The sequence below is a fragment of the Thamnophis sirtalis genome, unplaced genomic scaffold (assembly GCF_051295495.1).
Source record: "Thamnophis sirtalis isolate CommonGarterSnake01/CBP01778 unplaced genomic scaffold, rThaSir2_p1.2 scaffold_5, whole genome shotgun sequence".
Lineage (NCBI taxonomy): Eukaryota > Metazoa > Chordata > Lepidosauria > Squamata > Natricidae > Thamnophis > Thamnophis sirtalis.
The window spans coordinates 44,079,856-44,104,743 of record NW_028261385.1 but is presented as its reverse complement, the minus strand read 5'-3'; the positions used below and the strand labels follow the sequence as shown (position 1 = coordinate 44,104,743).

The window sequence follows — 24,888 nt, the reverse complement described above, 5'->3', positions numbered from 1 at the left end:
TGATGCTACATACATATTTTATTTAACTTTGGCATCTCCAGTGGCACTTTATAATTATGTCTCATAATAAAAATATGAATCCTATTAGCGTTATTCAACTATAGTTAACTTCATAATTGCACTATGAAGTTGGTATATTTATCTAAACCAGCATTTGGATCAATGATATTGGACTGAAAATTTCCAACAGTCTTGGTAATTATAGCAAATAATGCCCTGGGGAGCCAAGGTTGAACTATCCTCTTAAATCATGATTTAGACTAACCATTCTTTATTTTATGTTAGATATAGACTGCATTTTTATCTCACACTAAGCTGTGCTTAATTAATGACTTGTTGAATCAATATTGGACTAGATTTATACAATACCAAATGTATGCATATACATATGCATATGTAATAAACTATCTGCAAGCAAACAACCAAGTTCAAATGCCACCAAGGACTCACATTGTATGGCTTAGTTACAGGTTACCATTTGGAGAACCTCAGTCGAAAGTACATGGTATATTTCTTTTCTGAGTGCCATACTGTAGGAGTAGAGAGGCATACGTTTGGCATTTTTTTACATTAAAAAAGCCCAGAAGGCAATCAAATCATTGGGAAAGTAAGGGGAGAAATGTCACAACATGCATGACCATGTGATTGTATAAATGCAACAACTGAAATACTATTAGATGTTGGGATACGCCAATAGAGGCATTCAAAATTACTACCAGTTCTGTGGGCATGGCTTGGTGGGTGTGGCATAGCTTAGTGAGCGTGGCACAGCTTGATAGGCGTGGCAGGGGAAGGATACTGTAAAATCCCCATTCCCTCCCCTTTTGCAGGTTAGTGCAAAATCCCCATTTCCTCCCGATTAGCTGGGACTTGGGAGGCAGAGAATAGATGGGGGTGGGGCCAGTTAGAGGTGGTATTTACCGGTTTTCCATACTACTCAAAGTTTCTGCTACTTGTTCTCTAGAACTGGTTAGAACCTGTTGAATACCACCTCTGGGATGCACTGATGTAATGGCTTCACCATTTGACCAATCACACTACTGCATATGTGGTGTCACCCTCATTGCAACATAACTGATCATGCAGCATCATGTTATCCATTATCAGGTTTTCTTCTTAATTAGTTCCTTAATGCACCCTGGTTAAGAAATGTGTTGGTAGGGTGAATTTATATAAGGAGATAGGGAGGCTGAGAATGGACAATTTTGATTTTATGTTCCCTTTTACAACAGCAAGATATAATTATTCAAATATCATGTACAAATGTAGTCTGAAATCTTACTAATTCATTCATTAATCCATGTGTCAATGGCATGTTGATATTTCTTTGGGTTCTTTTTCCAGCTCCAATGCCATCTGAGGTTAGCTATTATATCTGAATAGTTTTGCCCTAAACTTTGCTTCCAGTTGATGAATTGCTGTTTATTATATTGTTCAACAGCAGTAGAGACTTTTGGATAGTTAATTATATGGTATAGCTTCTTGTTCAAAGATTGTGTGATTGCTGGAAACTTTGTGGCTACATCGGTTAGTTCATCTGGGTCAGTTGAAAGATCTACAACAAAGAAAAATAATAGGTTAAGACAAATTACAATAAATATAAGCTTAATTTTAGAAAACTAGATTTCTGTAGTCTGTCTAATTGAATCACTCCAATAACAATTAGTTAATTAAATCAAGAAATTACTGTACTCTTGCAATAAACACTTCATCTTTGCAATTCCTCCATCAGTTATGTTATCTGTTCTGACCTAGGCTTCACCAAATCACGAAGCAGACTCCTTGTCCTGATTTAAAAAAACCTTTTATTAAGCTAATGTGAATTCTTCTCATTCACATACAGCAAAGTCCTGCCAAACAGTTTTTCAAGGGTGAATTTACAACCACAGACCTTATCAGGTTTGGAGAGCTGCCAGGCCGGTATCTTCCAAACACAATGCTGTACAAGAAAATACTTGGCAAGGAGTCTCTAAGAGTCACGAACAAATCTTCACACTAATTAAGCAAACTGTCTCCTGCAAACTCCACTCCCCTTTCACTCCTCTTTATTCCCTATGGGAGAGGCCATTCACTGTTCACCTGTGCCTTTATACCCGAGTTGGCCCTTGTTCCTTAACTGTTCCTTTTTCCTGGCAGCTCTGCGCACACGCACATTAGGAACAGGCTCCAGCTGTTCCTCTGCCCCATTGATCTCCGACTCTGAAGGCAGCTGATAACTGTTGAACGGCCCTAGCCTCATCTCTGCCTCTGATGCAGAGCACTCATCAGAGCCTTCTCCAGACTCCAGGACTGGCCCATGTTTCTCCCCAATCTCCTCACTGTCTGAGTCTGCCACCAGTTCCGCTGGCCACTGACGGGCCACAACAGTTATCATATTAGAATATCAGAAACATGCACACACTCTGCAGCAACTACAGAAGAAAAGTATGTGTCTGGAATTCAACAGCATGCTTAGATTGCTGGTGACATCTTATTCATAGGTTGCTCCATTTGCTATCTGAACAAAAAGAAATGGGGTATGTGCCTATGCTGTCAGCAGTTTGAGAGAAGTCACCTGAAAAGGATTTTAAATTGTATGGCTCTGCACAGGTATCTTATTTGCAGAGGAAGAAAAAAAACTATCCTCTTCTACCTTACATTCAGTCTGCAGTAAATACAAGCCTTTATAATCATAACAGTCTCCTGAGTGGGAGTAAAAAGGAGTGTGGATGGGGGTGGTGGGAGAAGGAAAGTTCACACTGAAACTTCACCGGCATTTTACAGCCCCCCTTTGAAAGTAGAGATGGAGTGGGCAAGTAAGATCAAAGAGGAAGAACACTTTGATGCTCTCTCAGCAGGGTGAATTAATTCTGTAAAGTGAGGCAATGAAGCTGAGGACTTGCAAAGCTGTGGAAAAAACTGAAGATGTTTATTTTTTAATGATTGAATTGGTCCTCCCTTCGCGGAAGGGTTGCCTCCCAAGAAAAGGAAAGTGCTGGGTATATAAAGACCTTTGAATCATTCGCATTAATGAATAAGGAATTAAGGAATCCCAAGTTACTTAAACTGCATCCTATGATCCCTTGAAGTGCGCATGTCTGCATGTAGACCTTACTCATGAAACCCACATACACAATAAAAAGTAGAGTGTACACAAAATTAAGTTATTTTGCCAACCTTTGCAACTACAATTAAGCTAAGGTAGCAAGCTTGTGCCGATCACAAGCCTAGAGCTTTTTGTAGCTATAATTATTATAATTTAAATAACCATAAATATAGCCATAGAAAGCTCCAGTTTTGTGACTTGTGTAACTATAGCAAAAAGGGTTACTTGGCACCTCCATAGCTTGGACAGAGTGGAAGCAGCCTAGGACAGGACTTCCTTCTCAGCCTAGACTGCAATAGCACCAAGTGATTCTTCTGGAGGGTGGGAGTGGGCAAGCAGTAGCTTTGTATCTTTTACTCAGGACAGTTGTCAGAAGAGCTTTCTCAGCCTTGAGGGGAGCTGACCTGCTCTGGACCCCAGAACCCCCAGCTCATGAATTAATATGAAATATTAATGAAATAATGAAATAACATGAAATAATTAATGAAATAATTGCCTGCAAGCAAGAATTGGTGGGACTAAAAAACAGGAAGACGGTGCAGAGAGTGGTAAGGATGGCAGAAAAGATCATTGGTAGTTCACTTCCTTCTATCCAGGACATAGCACATAAGTGATGCTTGAGCAGAGTCCGCAGGATTGTCTGGAACACTACACATCCTCTTAATCCTGTTTTTCCTTGCTACCTTCTGGGAGGAGGCTTCTGGTATCCAAAGCAGAACATCTGGATTCAGTCACAGTATGTATGTATGTATGTATGTATGTATGTATGTATGTATGTATGTAGCAATTTCTGCTGATAAATAAATAAAGGGAGACTAGTATAGATCTATTTCAAGCTATTTAGCTCTCATCAGCTAGCCATACCCTTACTGGGATTTGAACCTGTGCTGTATTACATCTTAGGCAGTGGTGTTAGCCACTAAGCCACAGGTTCTCTTCCTTTATCAGCTAAGGCAGGGAAATAGGTATGTATTTAGGCATATTTGGGCATACCAGGGGTTGTGACACAAAATACATACATACATACATACATACATACATACATACAACATACAACATATATATATATATATATATATATATATATATATATGTGTGTGTGTGTGTGTGTGTGTGTGTGTGTGTGTGTGTGTGTGTGTTTATTTGTGCTGATAAATAAAATTTATTTTTTTATCAGCACAAATAAAAAAAAACAAACACAAATATAACAAAGGCAACAGTAAAAATATTGGGTTTCTGTCGTGATGGACCCTTGTGACGAGCCGATTGACAGATGATGGAAGCAGTTAGCTTCCTCCCATAATTGGGGCTTACCAGGGGTTGTAAAAATCTTATATATATAATTATAATTATAAGATTTTTACAACCCCTGGTAAGCCCCAATTATGGGAGGAAGCTAACTGCTTCCATCATCTGTCAATCGGCTCGTCACAAGGGTCCATCACGACAGAAACCCAATATTTTTACTGTTGCCTTTGTTATATTTGTGTTTGTTTTTTTTTATTTGTGCTGATAAAAAAATAAATTTTATTTATCAGCACAAATAAATATATATATGTTATATTTGTGCTGATAAATAAAAAAATACTGGGTTTCTGTCTGGATGGTCTCTTGTGACAAGCCAAAGGACAGAGAATGGAAGTGTGACCTTCCTCCCATATTTGGGCATACCAGGAGTTGTGACTTTAAAATATATATATATATATATATATATATATATATATATATATATATATATATATATATATATATATATATATATATATATATATATATATATATATATATATATATATATATATATATATATATATATAGCATTTGTGCTGATAAATAAAGGGAGACTAGTATAGATCTATTTCAAGCTATTTAGCTCTCATCATCTAGCCGTACCCTTACTGGGAATTGAACTTGGGCTGTATTACATATCAGGCAGTTGTATACATGTAATACAGCCCAGGTTCAATTCCCAGTAAGGGTACGGCTAGTTGATGAGAGCTAAATAACTTGAAATACATCTATACTACTCTCCCTTTATATATTTATCAGCACAAATGCAACATAAATGTAACAAAGGCAATATAAAAAATAAAAGTAAAATTAAAAAATGGCTTTCTGCCTGGATGGGTCCTAGGGTGAGCCGAAAGAAAAGGGAAGCAGTATGCTCCCTCCCATATTTGGACATACCAGGGGTTGTGACACCATACATACATACATACATACATACATACATACATACATACATACATACATACATAATGTTTTCGTAGATTTTCACGGGTGTAAGTAGGCTGGTCTTGTTGTATTCGGGTCTTTTCCCATGTAAGATTGAGATTGTCTTGGCAACATTTTGGCGAGGTCTCACTAAGTTTTCGGCTTAAAGCGTGGTTGGACCTGCTGTCTTTCTATAAATCTTGGTGGGTGGGTGTGGAGTCCTGGCTTTGTTTCAGTAAGTGGATTGCTTTAAGCAATCAATATATGTGTGTGTGTGCGTGTGTACATACATACATATATACACACATATATATGTATGGTGCAAGTATATATTTATGTATGTACTGTATATAGCATGTATATATGTGTGTTATGTATATGTTTGGGTAGATACACACTTGAGAGCAGGCAATAGAATTTCATTTTTAATGTGGGCTGGTGTGCTCACAGTAAAAAAAAGACAAAAGTTATATTATCTTATCTTATCTTATCTACAAAGTAGTAGAAAATGAAGAAGCTAAAGTGGTCTGGGACTTTAGACTTCAAACACAAGCATCCGACTTAACAATTGTTAATAAGAAGGACAAAAAAGTTTGCCCAGTGAATGTTGCAATACCTTGGGACAGTAGAATAGAAAAGAAAGATCAGGAAGAAATCACAAAATATAAATGTCTGCAAACAGAAGTAGAATGACTATGGCAAAAGAAAACAGAGATAGTACCAATAGTAATAGGTGCCTTGGGTGCAATTCCAAAATATCTAGAGTACCACTTGAACAACATCAGAATTGACACTATCATCATTAATCAATTGCAAAAGGTAGCTTTGCTTGGAATAGGTTACATCCTGTGACAATATCTTTAACACCATTAAAAATCCACATCTGCCTATCCCACCAGGTCCTTGGAAAAGACTCAATAAGTAGAAATAGTTCAGCATGATATTGAAACCCACATTTATAGATCTCAGGAGACCAGAATAGGTTTTGGATACTTAAAAGCACAGCTATCTTCTGTCTCCTGCTGTGGACCATGTTTCTTGCATTCTTTGACTTACTGTTCTCTATTGTACTGTATGCTGAATTAAAACTGCATGCTAACTTTCATTGATATAGATTCTTTCAGGGTTTTGTTTACAGGATCTTAAAATTTGATCAATATTCTTCACCCTAGATGTGCATCATTCCTCTGTTCTTTTGCTGAATAGAACACGGCGTAACACAGATGCATTATTTCACAGTTTTGGATCTTGTGCTAGTACAAGGCAAGGACTGTGTAGCTGAACCTGCGCAATATGGAAGTGAATCAGTTTATTTTGATCATTTAGATCACATCAGAGAATAAGAATATTTTTCATCAAATGATAAACCTACCAAACAACTGAGGAGATACGGAGTGGCCATCTGAATAAGCAATGTATTTCCACTTGTCAATTCGCAGCATGTAGGTTGAAGAATTCACATTGCAGCCATGAAACTCACTCAGAATCCAAGGAGGATGGAGCCTTCTAGATAGGGCTTTGAAATATTCATTTTCCAATATCAAAGGCATCAGTGAATATCCACTGATGTTTTTGGGAATGGGGATACTTGCAATGTCTGGAAAAGAAACATGTCCATTTGATAGAAAACAATTAGAAAGCTCAAATAAGCTAAATAAGAAACAAAACGTATAAAATTGAGAAGAGAACAGAAATTATACCATTTCAACCACTTCAACCTTTTGCTATTCTGGTAATATCACTGTGCCTCTTTTATTTATGTATATTTTATGCTCCAAATGGAAATTAGCAGCACAGTTCTATACTCAGAGTGATAATCCATTATATGGAATAGAGCTATTTTTAATTTTCTGAACACAAGACTGACATTTAAATGTTGTTATCTTTGGTTGTCAGAAAAAATAAAGTCTATAAAGATCTCAGTTTGAGTTAATGAAATGCACCCCAAATGTATTTATTTATATGCATACAGTTATCTGCTGAGTTCGTATTAATATGATCTTAACACTTATTCAAAAAAGCCATAATATTCAATTTATATTATATTTTGTTTATATGTTTTCAGAAGTTGTTTGCCAACATTGGTTCTTCTCACTGGTGTTAAATTTAATTAATTAAATGTACCCATGTTTCAATAGGTTAAAGTTTCTGAGTGATTATTACTATTCAGTTTTAAAATATGGCACACACAATCTTTTATATTCCTTATTCATGAGTCTACATAGAAGTCTGCAGTGATTTTTATCTGGACAACTGAGTAAGAAAACAGAATTTTAAAGATTATTTATAATCTTGTATGGGCTTCATGCAATGTCTACGCTGAGCTTTTCTGTGTAGCAATGGTAGGTTTTAGGCACCAAACTAGAAAGAAAAGACTTGAGTACTAGTTCCATTTTAGGCATGAAAGATGGTTTGGGAGACTTTGGGCCAATCATTTTCTCTTAGCCCAATTTACTTCACAGGATTGTTGTTGAAGGGAAAATGGGAGAAAAAAGGTGCGTTAGGTATGTTTTCCAATTTGAGTTATTTATAAAAGTAATAAAAGCAGGGTAAAACAAATGAATATACATATGTATGAATGAATGAATATATTCTGCTGCTTGGAGAGTTGATTTACAACACACTTTTTTGTCTTTGTCTCTCACACAAAAAATAGTTTGACTCAACAGCTATTGTACTCATTTTAATATCCATTTACAATTTTGAAAAGTTCAGTTCAGTTCAAGGAACATACTTACTATGAAATTACTCAGAACTGAAGTTACTTCAGAAACTCTTTTAGGGTGCTGACACTAAATGCATTAGCATGATTATATATTTAAGATATGAACTGGAGCTTACATGTCAAAGAATATATTATAAAACAAAACAGTATGCATAGAGAAAGCATATATTAGGGGAAATAATTATGTTTTTTAACAATCGGGATGGCTGAGAAAGTAACATTAATCATTTGTTTTATTACTCATCTAAATAAATTAAACCCTGTTGATTTGTGTTTTTATTTTTAACTTTTTGATTACAGGATAGAGCAATCAGGAGAACATATGGGGATGAACAGAACAGGAAGGACAGCAATTTAAAAATATAAACTTCAGGAACGTTGTGGAAAAAACACAGTTGGAACCAAAAATTGCTAACTAAATTGGAGGGCTGAGGATTTGAAAAAGTTATGGTTCACCTGATTAGTAAAGCTCCTGTAATAATGTAGTCTTGAAAGGACTATTTTGCAGCCTGAGAAAGCATTCTCAATTTTTGAACAATTCTTAAATCATTACTTCAAAAGTGTCAGTCTATTGAAAAGGCCTAACCCTTATTCCAAATTACAGTTAAACTTTGGCTTATGACCACAGTTGAGGTGGTCATATTTTCCATTGCTAAGCAAGACGGTTGTTAAGTGAATTTTGCCCCTTTTTATGACCTTTCTTAATATAGTTGTTAAGTGAATCACTACAGTTGTTAAGTTAGTAACTTGATTGTTAAGTGAATCTGGCTCTTTTCAACCAATAGGGTTGGGAACAACCAGAATCACCATTCAGGAAGCATTGTTCTTGCTTTTACCGGTATTAATGTATATAGTGCCAAGTGGTGTATTAACCATTAAGCAGACAAAGCACGTGCTTAGGGCACCAGACCCAAATGGGGCACCACAAAGTTGAGAAAGAAAAAAAGCCCAAATTAACTTTGATTAATTGTCTAAGATCTTGGCAGTATCCTGTTAACTTTGTAATTCCTATCAACTACGATTATCTCATAAAATTAACTCAGAAAGGACAGACAGCCAATAGATGAAATAATGGCAACAATAGTAAAAAGGCAAACAATCCCATAAATATTAATTTTATTGCTGTAGGATAAATAATGCTTACCAAGCATGGTAGGATAGATATCCACGAGGGACACCATATTTGATATGAACTGTGACTTAATATTCGGACCCATTATAAGGAGGGGAATATGGGAACTTGGTTCATACATGCTCATTTTATAAAACTGTCTGTGTTCCATTGCAAGTTCTCCATGGTCCGCAGTAAATATTATGTGAGTTCTTCCAAGCAGTCCTGTTTCATTTAGAGCAGAAAGAATCTCACCTGTAACACAAGACAAGGAAAAACATGTTAAGATATTAATTAAATAGCACTGATGTTTGCAAACATTATGTGGAATACTTCCTTGCTAGCAAGAACATTTAGTAATAAATGATCATGAAAATTTCTACCTGAAAGTTCTAAGTTTCTTTCAAAGCTTAACAATATCAAATGTAACTGAATTCCAAAACTCCATACTTGAAACTATTTTATAAAACTTAGACTTAATATCTATGGCAATTCAAAATCCTAATAATGAAATTAAAAGCCTGTCTCAAAATTTACTCTCTGGAGATTAACTCTTAGGACCAGGTTATAGTTCATTTCCCCATAAATTTTACAAACTACATCAGAAAATTCAACTTCTTTTAAACTTAGCTTTATATCTGAGCTGACAAGTAAAACAAAGTGATCGATGTTTCAGAGTCATTCTAAAGTCTTGGCCCATAATTATTATGTTATGAGTAGATAATTAGTAAAAGTGAACATCATCACACCAACTTAAAAGCATATGTTCTAATGGTAAGATTGCTTCAAAGTTGTAAGAACTAATTATATTTTCTATCTAACACTTCATAAGGTTATGTTTTGCATCCTATTAATAAGTGTGTTTTTCAGTTTACAGAAGTTCTTAAGGTAAATTTTAGCTGGTTCAAATGAGCAATATAATATGAGCAGGTTATAACAGCTCATAATGAAACACATCAATTAAATATTCCATATTATTGAACCTTACTTTAATATGATTAATTCCTAAAGCTAAGAACAGTCCTGATTAAAAACTATATAGAGGGTAATGTCTAAATAACTGTTCACATCTAATTTATTTCAAATGCTACTTATGACAAGCATAAAAACTGACATTTCCCTTGAGTTTCTGAATGCCATGCTGGTTTTAAAGCAAGTTAGAATAATTGGAAAGAACTATGAATCTACAGTAATTGAAAATCTATAGTACAAGAAAAGCGAATGTTAATAATATGCAAGCAGTTGCAGTCAGGGAGATTATAGCCAAAACAGGACATTGTGTATCACTCAAGTTACTGAAAACTTTATCAAATTCTTTTTGGTTTATTAGATTTTACACATTTTTTTGTTTTCTTGACTATTTTTCACTTTTTTTTTTATAAAAAGAGACTGATGTTTTCTGAATGAATTAATATTCCAAGCAGACTCTATGCCATAATATAATTTAAAATATTTGAAGAGATTTTTCCTGTCACCTAGTGCAATGAGGCCATATTCTAAACATAAAAAGTCATATCCTGGAAGTAGTTGAAGCCACAAAGGAAATAAAAGTACAGGATTCCAAACAAAGATCTTCCCCTGAAGTTCCTTCCTTCAACAAAAGAACATAATTACAAGTGATAGGGAATTGCCGCCAACTATCCTCAGAAAATAGTATGAGCTTATGTGAATCAGAGGTGAGTTCCTACCAGTTTGGCCAAGTAGGTAGTAACTCGGCTGGCCACACCTCCGAACCGGTTTTATCAGTGGCGCCATAGGCACCACCATCTTGGTTTTTGCTTTTATGGATGTGCAGAAGCATTTTTTACCTGTGCATGTGCACAAAGCATGCATCAAATGCACACGCGTCCAAAGCGCGTCCCTGAGCGAACCGGCAGTAGAAGAAGCTGGAACCAATCCCTGATGTGAATGCCAAGAACCAGCCCAGATAGCAGAGATGTTTTCCTTGACCCAAAGAAATATCCTTATAGAGGGTGCCAATGAAAGCATTCCAAAATATTAAGAATCTCCTTTGCTCTAAAGAACCAAAAAAGTCACAGATCTGAAATTGGTAGGGGCTATGTATGGACATTCCCAGATAATAGTTTGGAGGTTATCATGTAAAGCACGTTATAATGCTAAATATTTTAACATGGCTGTATTGTATTCTTCATGAATCTGTATAGGCAGATACCTAAATAAATAAAGAACAAAGGAAAAAGCAATATAAAATACCTTTAAGTACATTTTGGGGACGGGGAAGAAAGCTTCCAAGAAGTAACAGTTCTTAAATTTCTGACAATGTACAAAAATTACATGACTAGGATCAGGATGATGAATACGTCCATGAACGCATATTTTATAAAAGTAGTAACTTGGTATTACCTACCCAGCATGGCATCTGTTTCTGCACACATGGCATAATAATGTGCTCGAATATTTCTGATTTCTTCCTGTGTAAATTCTCCACTGCAGTTCTTGGTGTAAGTAGAATAATAATCAACTGGGTGCATCTCTGAAAATGGAGGCCATTTTGGAACCTTTATGGCATCATAATTCACCTAATAACAAAACAGAAATGTGCTGCATTTGATAAAATAGCTCTATTGTGCAGTTGTAATTTGTCAAAAATTGTCAAGTAGGTGCCAAAAGGAAGCATGCCGATTGAAAATGAGATTACAAAGAAGATTTCTCTCCCTAGACTGGTAGGTGCACAGAAATGAAAACTGAACTTTTTCCAAGAGGTCAGCTGTTGGCACTACTTAGACCCTGTAGAGCTACATTTTTTATTTGTAACATTTTTAGTGGGATAAAAGATGAAAAAATGATTGGACAATTACAAAGAGAAAACAGTCTTGTCTGGATTTTCTTTTGAAATCTGGGAATGAGTAGGATAACAGTAAAAAAAAACTTGTTTGAATCTGCCCCTGCAAACTTTAATTTAGTTGCAAACCTAAATATGATGGAGTGTCACAACACACTTTGATTTTTAATTTAGTTAATTTAACTTAGTTTAAAAATACTCTTTTTGAAATGTTACTCAGTTACACATTTTTGTTACTCAAAAAATGTTACTAAGGACAGTTAACCCTTCTTCTGAGACTTACTATCTATTTTGACAAGGGGGAAACAAACAAAGGAAATCAAAAGCAGGGGCAAAAGGGGAATCATATGCATTCTGCTCAATAACACCTACTGAAAAATAGTGTGAGGAATAGGAGCCCAAAGGATTGGCCAAACGAAAGGTTTTGAGGAAGGTGTCCACTCTGATACGGTAGTCCTCAACTTACAACCACAATTGAGCCAAAAATTTATGTTAAGTGGGAAATTTGTTAAGTGAGTTTGCTCCATTTTATGACTATTCTCACCACATTTGTTAAGTGAATCACTGCAGTTCTTAAATTAGTAACACAGTTATGTGAATCTCGTTTCCCCATTGATTGTAAGAAGTTGGCAAAACATGACTCCGGGATGCTGCAACTGTCATAAATGAGTCAGTTGTCAAGCATGTGAATATAAATCACATGACCCTGGTGATGCTGCGATGGTCATAAGTGTGAAAAATGGTCATGTCACTTTTTAGAGCTGTTATAACTTTGAACAGTCACTAAATGAATTGCTGTAAGTTGAGGACTACCTATACTGAGTGGCCTGGAACATCAGTGCAAGAAATCCTACAATCACTGCTGTGTCTATCTCGGTTTTCATGTCCTTTGAGAGATTCCCATCTTTCTGCCAGTGTCAAACTCTTACAGATTGTAAACTGAATATTAACATTTATCTTCACAAGGTATTGCTGGTTTTAAAGAAGTTTTGAAGTAGGCCTTTTGAAATTTATTCTCATATCATGCAAAAGCCTTATATATCTATAATGCATTCTCTGCCTGCAAAACGTATCTTCCTTGCTTATTGCATCTCATGTATCTGAAAACAAACCACATGCTTCCAAGCCGAATCCAGCTAATATATTGCCTTAAAGACCATCTGCTTAGCAACACAGTGTACTATGAGAGCATCATGTTGATGCACTGCTCTAAGCTGAATCACCAAAGGAACAGAAAAAATGAAGTCAGGCTAAGCTCTATTCCAGTTGAGAGGAGAGAATTCCATAGTTCCACCATTCCATAGTTCTCCCATTTCAATCAGTGGAATGGCTTGTCTTCAGACTTTGTGGGTGTTCCATCACTGGAGGTTTTTAAGAAGAGTCTGGACAGCCACTTGTCTGAATGGCATAAGGTCTCCTGCTTGAGCCAGAGGTTGGAATAGACTTCCAACGTCCCTTCCAACTTTATAATTGTGTTATTCTGTACTGTTATTCCACATTTCAGCAGAACACCACCAGCATGTAGCCATATGTACCAATAGCAAATTGTGTTATGGGCAAAAAAAAAAGACAGTCATTGTTTACATTTATATCATATGGGTTGCATAATTGTACTGTCATGATGACAGTCTTACAGTTCTAACTCTGCTCAAGTTGCTCCAGTTAGGCAGCCAAAACCTGGATCACTCGTTTACACTGGAGGTGGCACCACAAATATATAAAAGTACTGTGTTTGTCACTAGGCAACCTCATAGACAGAAAACAAGATGCTGTACTGATTGATTCAGTAGGGCTCCAATATACTTAGATGAATCACTATAGCAGCTAAGAAAAAACAGCAATAACCTGGAGGAAGAGAATACTGTTCAAGAGTGGAAGGAATAAGCAAGTCATGGGGGTGGAGGGGAGACTTGGAGGAAACATTACTTAGCCCTGAGACAAAGACACTCAAAGTAACTTGATTTAACTGTCCTGGTTTGTTTAGAATAAAAAGTGATAGAGAAAAACTTAAATAGGCTTTCTGCTACTTTCTGAAGTAATCTAGATTGAAGTAATTAATTGAAGTACTGATTGAAGTCCATTATGGGTATGTGGCTCAGTGACTAAGACGCTGAGCTTGTCAATCAGAAAGGTTGGCAGTTTGGCGGTTCGAATCCGTAGTGCCGCAAAACAGAGGGAGCTCCTGTTACTTGTCCCAGCTTCTGCCAACCTAGCAGTTCGAAAGCATGTAAAAATGCAAGTAGAAAAATAGGAACCACCTTTGGTGGGAAGGTAACAGTGTTCTATGTGCCTTCGGCATTTAGTCATGCTGGCCACATGACCACAGAGACATCTTCGGACAGCGCTGACTCTTTGGCTTTGAAACGGAGATGAGCACCGTCCCCTAGAGTCAGGAATGACTAGCACATATGTGCAAGGGGAGCCTTTACCTTTATGGGTATGTACCCTTCCAAAATGATTAAAATAAATCCTTCTGAACACTGCATGAGCAGGCATCACTGAGCTATCATTAAAGCAGTTTGAGTTTTTCCAGTCTTCCAAAGGAGCTTGAAAAATAGTTGTCACTGCTTTAACAGTCATAGACTTGACTCAAGTAAGTGGCATGTTTTCTTATATGAATGCAGAAATCTGAAAAAGATAGACTACTTGAATGAATAATAGAGAGCTCTTACAAAATTCAAAGCATTTCTGTAAATCATGGTCCTAACATGAATATACTTGTAGAATAACAATCCTAGTTGTTCCCAATTTAAGAATGTTCAGAACTGAGTAACTAGCAAAAATAGAGCTAAATTTACATTGTATACTGTCTGGGTTAAACATAAGAACAATACTCCAGTACATGAAAATGCTATAAGAGAAAAATATGTAATAACAATTATTTAATGGCTGACAGCTCACTAAAATTCTGTCCTAACTATAAAAATTAAATATCTTATGTGAGGATGCTTCTGTGGAGAAATTGTTTCATTACAGAGCCGCAGTGCCTTTCAGCAGCAGGAGCCATGGCAACAGGGCTAGAGAGTGTAGTAGCCATTGTAAAACATCTGGGAATTCATTTGGAATACAAATAAACAGGAGCTTTTGACTCCTCTTCATGAAAAAAAATCTAAAAAATGAAAATAATAGCACTGATTTTTATTAAAACAAAACACCTGGGTTTTTCCAGCATTAAAATAGAAAATGTAAACCAATAGAATTACATTTTCTGTTCTAGCAGACAGCAATCACCATATAAAGAGATGGTCTTGCAATTTTTCTAAGAAAGATCAATCTAAGAGTCAATATTGTAGCTTATTATACATAACAAGAAACAGATTGGCAATGCAAAGTATATACTAGTAAACATCATAATTGCTCAGTTTATAAAATGACATTATCACATGCAACTCATACTACTAACTATGGCAGCTGGTTCCAATTTTTTTTTCTTGTGGGAAGATTCCCTAAGGGACTACAAGATAAGCAATTTTTTTCATTTCAAAGACTATTTGAGCATCAATCACTGGTCAATATAATGTATTCATTGCCAATTTAAATCCTGTAAGATTCAAGCACACACGAGCGCGTGCGCGCACACGCACACACGCACACACCCCTTTTCAAAGAAAATGCTGTTACTACTATGCTTACATGATGTCTAACCATTCATAATCCATCAAATGTGGAACAGCCACATTTTCTTGTGAAACAAAATGCATTGGCCACACTCACTTCCCCATCCTCCTCCTGTCTTCCACATTTTATCCCATTAGTCACTTTATGTGGAAGCTTTTTCCAGACAGAAATCTTTCTATACAGTTCTTTAACTTGTTATAAGCAGTATATGATAGTGGGTGGATCCAGATTTAGATGCTGATAATAAGATTGTTACCAATTTTTCCCAATACTTCCTTCAATCTCCTGATGCTGTTGTATTATTCAGCAGGTAACACTCACAGCAACCTATATACAGGGGTGGTATTAACTTACCTTTCCCTATCATGTCGCAAATGTGAACACGCATGCATGTGCTCCGCCTTCTGCGCATGTGCTTTGCCTAAAAAAAGAGCCTAAATGGGATGCCGTAGAGCCGGGGTGAGTGGGCGGGGCCACCTCTATTTCCACTACCGGTTTGGGTAAACCGGTTAGAACCAGCAGAATACCATCTCTGCCTATACTGCCAGCACTGGTGATACTGGAGAAACAATTATACCAAAGTATGTTGCTAGAGAGATGAGCCCTACTTGACTTCCAATAATTTATCTGAGGTCATTTTAGAAGTGCTGTCTTATAATCACCCCAGATCTTCATCTAGGCTAGCTAAGGGTTGACTTAGTTGGCTATGACATTGAATCCAACGTTTTTGGAAAAAAAACACCAGATTATGGAAGGCTGATCTAATAGCATGGTCAAAGTCCCTCAGCCAGAAAAGCTCACTGGATGACTTTGGACCAGTTATTATTTCTCAGCTCAAATTACTTCACAGGATGTTTTTGTGGGGAAAATTTGGGAAGAGAGAGGCTATATACTGTACACTACCTTGAGCTCCTGAAGAAAAGGATAGCCCTAATCAATCAGTCAAACAAATGAATAATAAATATTAGACTGAGGTTTACTTATGTAATGATAAAGATAAAGCTGACAAAGAATTCTTATTTTTTTTCATATGCTATGTATATACATACCTTTTGTAGCCAATATGGAGATGTGAGAAATGTGGATGCCCCATAATTTTCTCCTGAGGATGGTGAAGGATATGGGTGAGGCAAATTTAGTCCAAGGTACAGAGCAAAGGGCTGTGATAGTTTAGTTGCCTTGTTCTTTATCCAATTTGCTGCTGCTTCAGTAACCTTCCAATCTTTTTGCATGACTCTTATATATGTCTTGTTGCCTATGAGTTTAGCCACAGGTCTGCCTTCTTGCTGAAGCAAAAAATCAACATTTCTGGTCCAAGCTTCCACACGGTTACTGAAAATAAGAAGAGCTTTCAAGGTATGCTTCTGAATCATAATTACATACAAATTACCCAAGATTATGATGCTGGCTTGTTTTTATTAACTGTTATTGCAATTTAAAAAGTTAGGCTGCATAGTGCATATATATATAACCAAATTACACTCATTTTAAAGTTTCTACATTCCTATTTCTCTCATGCAACATGCCGAAGTAGATTGTGTGAATTGAAATCATACGACAGGTTGTGATTTATTTAATCTAGCTATGGCTACAGCTAGAATTATCCATGGATTTGTTTCATTACTGACCTTAGTCAAATATCATCCAAACCTGACTAATGGCCAACAGAGACTTAAGCAATTATTTGTTTCCATGGAAACAATATAAACTGGAAAAGTGACTGCAAAACAAAGCAATTTATGAAGCAAATTATTTTCTGTTTCCAAACTTTGTTTCATCCTGCATCCATATATGTAAATTTCCCATGCCCTCCCCGCCAAAAGGACTAAGCAAAGTATTCAACTTCCCCATTATCCTATCCTGTTTTTTAAATCAAAAACTGAACAATCTCTACTCCGTATGAGGGTTTTCTAGTTACCACAAAGGTCATGTCACCTACATCTCTGCTAAAAAGTGATCTGTTGTATTTCATCACATCATTTAAACAAAAACCTTTAGAAAGATTTCTGCCAGCTTCCTTAGTGGTAGCTTCCCACAGAATTCCTAAATATAGTGATTTGTGTGATTGGCACAGTGGTTAAAGTGCAGTACTGCTAACTGCTGCTTGCCTGCAATTTAGCAGATCGAATCTCACCAGGCTGAAGGTTGACTCAGCCTTCCATCCTTCGAGATGGGTAAATGAGGACCCATATTGTTGGGGGAATATACTGACTCTGTAAACCGCTTAGAGAGGACTGTAAAGCATCTGAAGCAGTATATAAGTCTAAATGCTAAGTGCTATTGCTAAAAAATTCTTTGGAGTTATCCTTTCTGGAACAGAAAAACATTTTCCTAGATTTATTTCTCTTCTGCTTGATTTCAAAATGAAAGGGTTGCTTACAAAGCAATCAAAATACCAGGGCAGGTTTTGCAAAGCATACACAATATCCAAGGCCCTATCCCTATAGCTTTACAGTAGGACAAGTTAAAGGAAAGGATTGGTGGATTCCCCTGGTTTTTTGTTTCCCTTTGATCTGATAGCATCTGTCTATAGAGAAAACAACCATTAGTTACTTTCCCCAACATCCTTAATTTGTGTTGGGCAGGGCTAAGTGACCATAGACAGATTATTTGAATAGCAGTTTAATTAATTAATTAATTCTAAATCTATTTTGAAATTAATATTTAAATAATCATTGTTTTTTAAAAGATGGACAATATCAAGCATTTTATAGGCTTTGTCTAATACATCTTTTAAACATGTATTACAAACAACCAAAAAATAAGAAAAGAATAAAAAGTGTAGAAAATAAAAAATAATTAAAAATAATATATAAAAAGTAATTTCGCCCTTTATTACAAGTATAATTTTAGTAAGTTATCACCATTTCTCAAAATGCAACAAAACCCTCTCTTCCTTGCCTATCTCATTGCTTAACTCTAAACAAAATCTAAATGCCTTGTCATTCATTTCTTATCAGTAAAAGTTCATTAAGAGCTACCAGAAATAACTAAATATCTATTCTAACCTTGATCAAATAAGCCAATTATATATTCCTTCCCTGTACTTTTAACAATCTCTATTTTTAATCACTTCAAATAACTTTAGAATTTCATTTCATTTCATTATCTTTGTTCCCTCTCAAATAATCCTTCAAGAACTTAATAGCTCTTTTGTATGTCCAATAAGAAAAGGTTATCCAAATCACTTTTTGTCTACTTTATGTCCCTTTTAAATAATGACATCAGCCAGTTTCATTTGTATATCTAGTATATCATCATTTTTCATATCATTCTTGTAACTTGTCATATTTAAATATATATTCAAATCAATCTCAGTCTTATCCAATATAACTTATTCTTTGTCTGTGACATTACTAACACACTTCTATGGTATCATATTAAAATTAATTTCTTATGCCAGTATTCAAAGATATCTTTAAAAATATCCACTGTGAAGGTATTTTGTCTCATTCTTTGAAAATAAGCCAAATTTAAGTATTCTTCCTCTTTAATTGTAAGATTTATGTTCTTCTACTTCCCTCTAGTGTCCAACCTTCAAACTCCCTTCCTATATTGATTTTTTTTCCAAAGAACGCCCTCATCCAAAAAATTATGGGAATAATTTTTAAAATTAATTTCAAATTTTTATTCCAAGTTAATCTGAACTCTAAGCCCATTTTTAACTCTATATACTATTTTCCTGTTTATTCCAAATACTATTTTTTTAAGTTCTAAAACTTTTCTCTAGAGCTAAAGAAGAGACCCAGTGAATGCAATAAAAACTTGTAGTTCTGAAGTTCTGTATTCCAAAGCAATAAAAAATAGATCCAAAGATGAGTAAGAAATGAGTCTTGGTCAAGCTTTTTTCCCTAAGGGTTGAGTTATGAGCAGCTGGGAGTTATGACATATCATCAAAACTCAGTCATGGAACTCACCAGAAGTCACATTTAAACAATGATTTTTATTTCCCTGAAATTCTCAAGAACTGTATATGGCTCTAAAGAAAACTTTGTTTATCTTATGCTTTCATTATTTATACCACTATTCCTACTACCACTGAGCAAATAAACATACCAGGATAGGTTTTATCAGGTAATAAAATCCCTCTGTATTATTTTTTGTATTATTAGGACTAATGTATTAGTCAGACAAGATTTGACATAAATACTACATAAAGTATGAAGTTGGACGCCAATTACAACTTGATAGTGATAGAGAATAGATGAATGATAGAAGAATGTGAAATCTGCAATGCTGAATTAGTACAAAATATATGAGAGGCATTTTCACACATACCTAGCTGGGACAAGTAACAGGAACTCACTCAGTTACGTGGTGCTAGGGATTTGAACCGCCAAACTGCCAACCTTTCTGATTGACAAGCTCAGCATCTTAGCCACTGAGCCACCTACATAGCCATAATGGACTTCAAACAGTACTTTAATTAATTACTTCAATCTAGATTACTTCAGAAAGTAGCAGAAAGCTTGTTTAAGTTTTTCTCTATCACTTTTTATTCTAAACAAATCAAGACAGCTAAATTTCAGATATAAAGCACATTTTTAAAAGGAAGAATGTCTACTGGTAGTGCAACAGCACTAACAGAAGCAAACCTTTAATTCAAAATTTTGTTTAACTATAAAATAGAAATCATTTCATGAGGGTGGAGTAGATAGGAACAGTTCATCACAATAGTTACCGGTATTCATTTTAAGAATACAAAAATCTGAAACAATTTTTACAATAAGCCCTTGACCATGAGACACTTTGTTTTCATGCTGAAAGGTAGAACACCTGAAAAGCATTTAATAATTAAAAGAAAAACAATAAAATGATCGAGATTTCATCAATATATAGATATAGCCCATTCTTTATTCACCTTATCGAATGATGTCCAGAAGTATAATCTAGTTTTCCGTATTTTTGGGTATAGTAGCCTTTTCTCCCCATAAGGTCCATCCATGTTGTATAATTTGGATCTAAGCCCTTGAAGTTATTCCAAGACTCAGTTAAGTGAGTGAAAAGGCCACTCCACATAGCTAAAAAAAATATTAACAATATGTTTATACAACTCTCTTCTTCACTTGATACAATTTGGAAGGCAGCCTTTAAGGCAAAAACTTGTGACTTTGAAGATAATTTCTTGCTATTTCTATGGAACAATACTGTGCAAATTCCAGAATTCCTATAACATGAAAATCCATCAAAATATTATCTCTCTGCTTTTTCAAGGAAGGACTATATTTTCTTTATAGGTCCTTTATTTTTGTTCTGCCATTTACCCAAATATTGCCTTTTATGTATAATTTTACCTGCACGTGATGGACAGCAAATGGGAGAATTGGTGTAGGCATTAAGAAAGAGACTGCCTTGCCTCCTCATGAGATTTATAAAAGGCAAAACTACTGTTTCATTTTCTGGGGAAAATGTTAGCCTTCCATCCTGCAGGAAAAGAAAAAAAATGACTGTGGGAATGCATTTGGAGATTAAGGAGTATTACAAATCAGTAATCAGTCGGTGTTAGTTGGGGGGCAGAGATCGACCCCTAGGCCCCTAACATATGGGGTGCCGCAGGGTTCGGTCTTATCCCCCCTACTATTTAACATCTACATGAAACCGCTGGGCGAGATCATTCGGAGGCACGGGATAAGATACCACCAATACGCGGACGATACCCAGTTGTATCTGTCCGCCCTGTGCCAACTCAATGAAGCGGTGGACGTGATGAACCGGGGTCTTGAAGCCGTTAGGGACTGGATGAGGGCTAACAAGCTTGTACTCAACCCGGAGAAGACCGAGTGGCTGTTGTGTTTCCCTCCCAATAATTTGGCTAGTGTTCCATCACTCAGGCTGGGGGGTCAAACTTTATACCCCTCAGACAGGGTTCACAACTTGAGAGTCCTCCTGGACCCACAGCTGACCTTCGACCACCATCTGACGGCTGTGACCAGGGGGGCATTTGCCCAGGTTCGCCTGGTGCGCCAGTTGCGACCCTACCTGAACCGGGAGGCTCTCACAACAGTCACTCGGGCCCTTGTGACCTCTAGGCTGGAATACTGCAACGTGCTCTACATGGGGCTGCCCTTGAAGAGCACCCGGCGACTTCAGCTAGTCCAGAATGCGGCCGCGCGAGTGATCGTGGGTGCACCTCGGTTCGCCCACATAACACCTATCCTCCACGAGCTGTGCTGGCTACCTGTTGATCTCCGGGTGCACTTCAAGGTGCTACTTACTACCCATAAAGCCCTTCATGGTAGTGGATCTGCGTACTTGACAGACCGCCTCCTGCCAATTACCTCCTAGCGACCTATTAGATCGCACAGATTAGGCCTCCTCCGAGTTCCATCCGCCAGTCAGTGTCGACTGGCAACTACACGGAGGAGAGCCTTTTCAGTAGTAGCTCCGACCCTTTGGAACGATCTCCCCGTGGAGATTCGTACCCTCACCACCCTCCAGACCTTCTGCACAGCCCTTAAGACCTGGCTATCCCGTCAGGCCTGGGGATAAAGATCGTAATCCGTCCCCACCCGAATGATGAATGTTGTGTACTATTTTTACTATGTATTGTTTTATGTCTTACTGTCTTGTACTCCCCTCCCTATATATTGTAAGCCGCCCTGAGTCCCCTCAGGGAAAAGGGCGGCCTATAAATAATAAAACCATAAAAAAAACCATAAAACCATAAAAATCAGTGGCTAAAATGTACAATTTATGTATTGTATTTATTTTGAAAATTGGATACTTTAGATATGTTTTTAGGGAGGTTTAGGTTTAGGTTTGTTTTATTTATATGCCGCCCTATTCCCTGCGGGACTCAGGGTGGCGAACAACCCAAGGAGAGAAGAGAGCCAGTTTTATGTAAGGGTTAGGGCACCAGGGTAGAAACTGGGAGATGGTGAGTTCTAGTCCTGCCTTAGGCACAAAGCCAGTCAGGTAATTCATTGTCATTCACTGTCTCTCAGCCTAGGAAAGAGGCAATGGCAAATCACTTTAGAAATGTTGCCAAGAAAATGCAGGGATTGAGCCATGCAATTTCCAGAAATCAGTACTGACTCAAAGGAACAATAACTTTACCACACCATCATTTAACCCTAACAGATGAAAAATTTAAAATTTCTTGCTAGAGTTACTTAAAATGATATTACAGAAAGAATTCTAATTTAGAATATTTTCTGTCTTGCCTATCTTCTCTAGATATTAGAACTGATAAATATCCTGTCCTTTTAGCCTCAAGTTCTGATAATTCAATGAATCCAGTCACTCATTTGTTCCAGCTGAGAAAGACTCTATAATTTTCATAAATTTTTTACATAGTCTACACTGTGTTTTAAACATGGTGTATTTATGGAGATTCTCAATCATCCAGGTCAAGGTTGTCCCAAAGGTGCTTTTTCCAAAAGGCAACTGGATTTTCTTGGATTTTTTTTTAAAGTGTTTCGCAGTGAAATGTTTTCAAAGAAAAAAACCAAGAAAGTCCAGTTGCCTTTTGGAAAAAGCACCTTTGGATTAAACATGGTGGATTTAAAAGCTTTTGTCTTTCAGTGGGATTCCACCAGACCAATCTGACATGTGCTCAGGCAACTGTCATTTTTGCCAGGAACTTCATGGTTAAAAGCCTAATAGTCATGCCTATTTTTTTTCTTAATCCAAATCACCTTCTCTCCATTATTTAAAAACACAGAAAAACTCGCAAAATCTCTCTCAACCTATTATTTTATTAATTGTGTCGTAGGGCCTCTAGTCTAGTGTACACAAAGAACTGTTCGAAATGTTTGCACCACTGGTTTCTTCATTCTCTCTATTCCCATGATTCCATTTGGGAGGACAGTTGTCTTGGAAAGGCATACTGTTGCTTTATGCAACTTTAGTGGAAGTACATTCCATTGGTTCAATGGGGAAATGTTCATAGGATTGCAGTTTACACAGTGAATATTCTCAAAACTATTTGGATAAAATCTAGCTACTGAGTTCACATTCAGTGCTAATGGTGCATTAGGTTTCTCCTTCAAATTGGAAGAGACAAAAAGGTGAAGCAGCCAAGAGACGTACAGTAGGCCAACTCGCCGGAACATGGGACTCTCTGTCTGATGTGGAATTACATTTCTGCCAATCTGATTATGGCCAAAGGAATTACACTCCCAAAATATCTGGAGCGCCTCACACTGGGGAAGCCTGCAGTAGCTGAAAATGAGTCTTGTGTTATCACCCCTTCTTTCCCTTCAATCAGAGTCAGTAGAAAAAAAATTGTCTAAATGGCCTATTAAAAGAAAATGAAATACTTACAAAAGAATCGCACATCACCAGCACAACATTAGGCTTTCCACAAGTGCCACAGCTCTCGTTAGGACGGAGCAAAGGCGTCGCCTTTACAGGTCCCCAAGAAACAAATCGGGCCAACAGAAGGCACAAGCTAACTATTGCATAGTTTGTAAAGCAGGCTTTCCCCATTTCTTCCTTAAGATCAGAGCAAAGGCTCCAGCCCCTTCCTTTCAGAATTCCTTCTCGGAACCGTTTTCACTTCGCACAGCCAGGCAGACGATCTGATCTTCACTTGACTGAGCCTGCCGGATGATTCATTCCACAGCTGGGAAGCTCGTGATCGACAAATAACACTATTATGCCTGGAAAAGGAAATCAAAACGGCTGCTCTACGGAAAATTACCACTCCCATGATACATCTTGCGAAAATTTAGTTATTAAAGCCTTTGGTAACTGAATGTGCTAACTTCTCGTCCAAAGTTAGGAATGTGCAAAAAGCTCATCCTTTTTTATCATGCGAAAGGGGGTGGGGGACGGACCGGGAAATTAAATAAATAAAAAATGAGATGTGAACCATAGTGTAATCATGCGACGAAGGAAGATACAATGTAAATACTGGACCACGGACCACTGTCTGTGAAGTAAGGAACTAGCCATAGGTTATAATAAAATTAAGAAATCAGAATACTTGTGCAGTAATGTCGTTCTGTCCTCGCCACCTAATGATAGGATCCTATGCAAGAATACATGCTTCGTGTAGAAAAAAAACCGAACTCAATCCTCAAGGTGAAATTTTGCAGCGTAATTCCCCTCGCCCCCCAAACGATTGCTTGCATTTCTCGCAATGCAATTCAGTACATGTTATAGTACATACGTTCCAGCAATAGTTAAGAAAATCATTTAAAAAAAAGTGCGTTACACCCGGTAGTAAAAAGGGAGTGTAGTCTCCCTAATTACTTTAAGGGAAAAGTTCGAAGCTGTGTACAATCAGTGATAGTAACTGCGTGGAATCTAACAGAAACGTCTCCGCCAGTGAACCACAACTCCCATCACCTCCGCGAATGCTGAGACGGAAAAGCTCGCGTGGTTTG

At 36.8% G+C, this 24,888-nt stretch overlaps 1 protein-coding gene across 1 annotated transcript; it reads right to left on the bottom strand.

The window, feature by feature from the left end:
• Positions 1-24,888, bottom strand: ARSK (arylsulfatase family member K). The gene is made up of 8 exons (XM_087715726.1): positions 23,822-24,888; positions 20,851-20,980; positions 20,418-20,577; positions 16,606-16,888; positions 11,504-11,675; positions 9,169-9,390; positions 6,672-6,896; positions 1-1,555 (listed from the first exon to the last, which is right to left on the bottom strand). The coding sequence occupies exons 1-8, from the start codon at positions 23,984-23,986 to the stop codon at positions 1,287-1,289; spliced, it is 1,626 nt and encodes a 541-aa protein (XP_087571852.1). The 5' UTR covers positions 23,987-24,888; the 3' UTR covers positions 1-1,286.

Excerpts from the sequence above, each read along its gene's own strand:
- ARSK (XM_087715726.1), bottom strand. The coding sequence starts at position 23,986 with ATGGGGAAAGCCTGCTTTACAAACTATGCAATAGTTAGCTTGTGCCTT. Across the intron at positions 20,981-23,821 it reads TGGTGATGTGCGATTCTTTT|GATGGAAGGCTAACATTTTC; the intron begins GTAAGTATTTCA and ends CTTTTCCTGCAG. Across the intron at positions 1,556-6,671 it reads CGTATCTCCTCAGTTGTTTG|ATCTTTCAACTGACCCAGAT; the intron begins GTAGGTTTATCA and ends TCTTTGTTGTAG.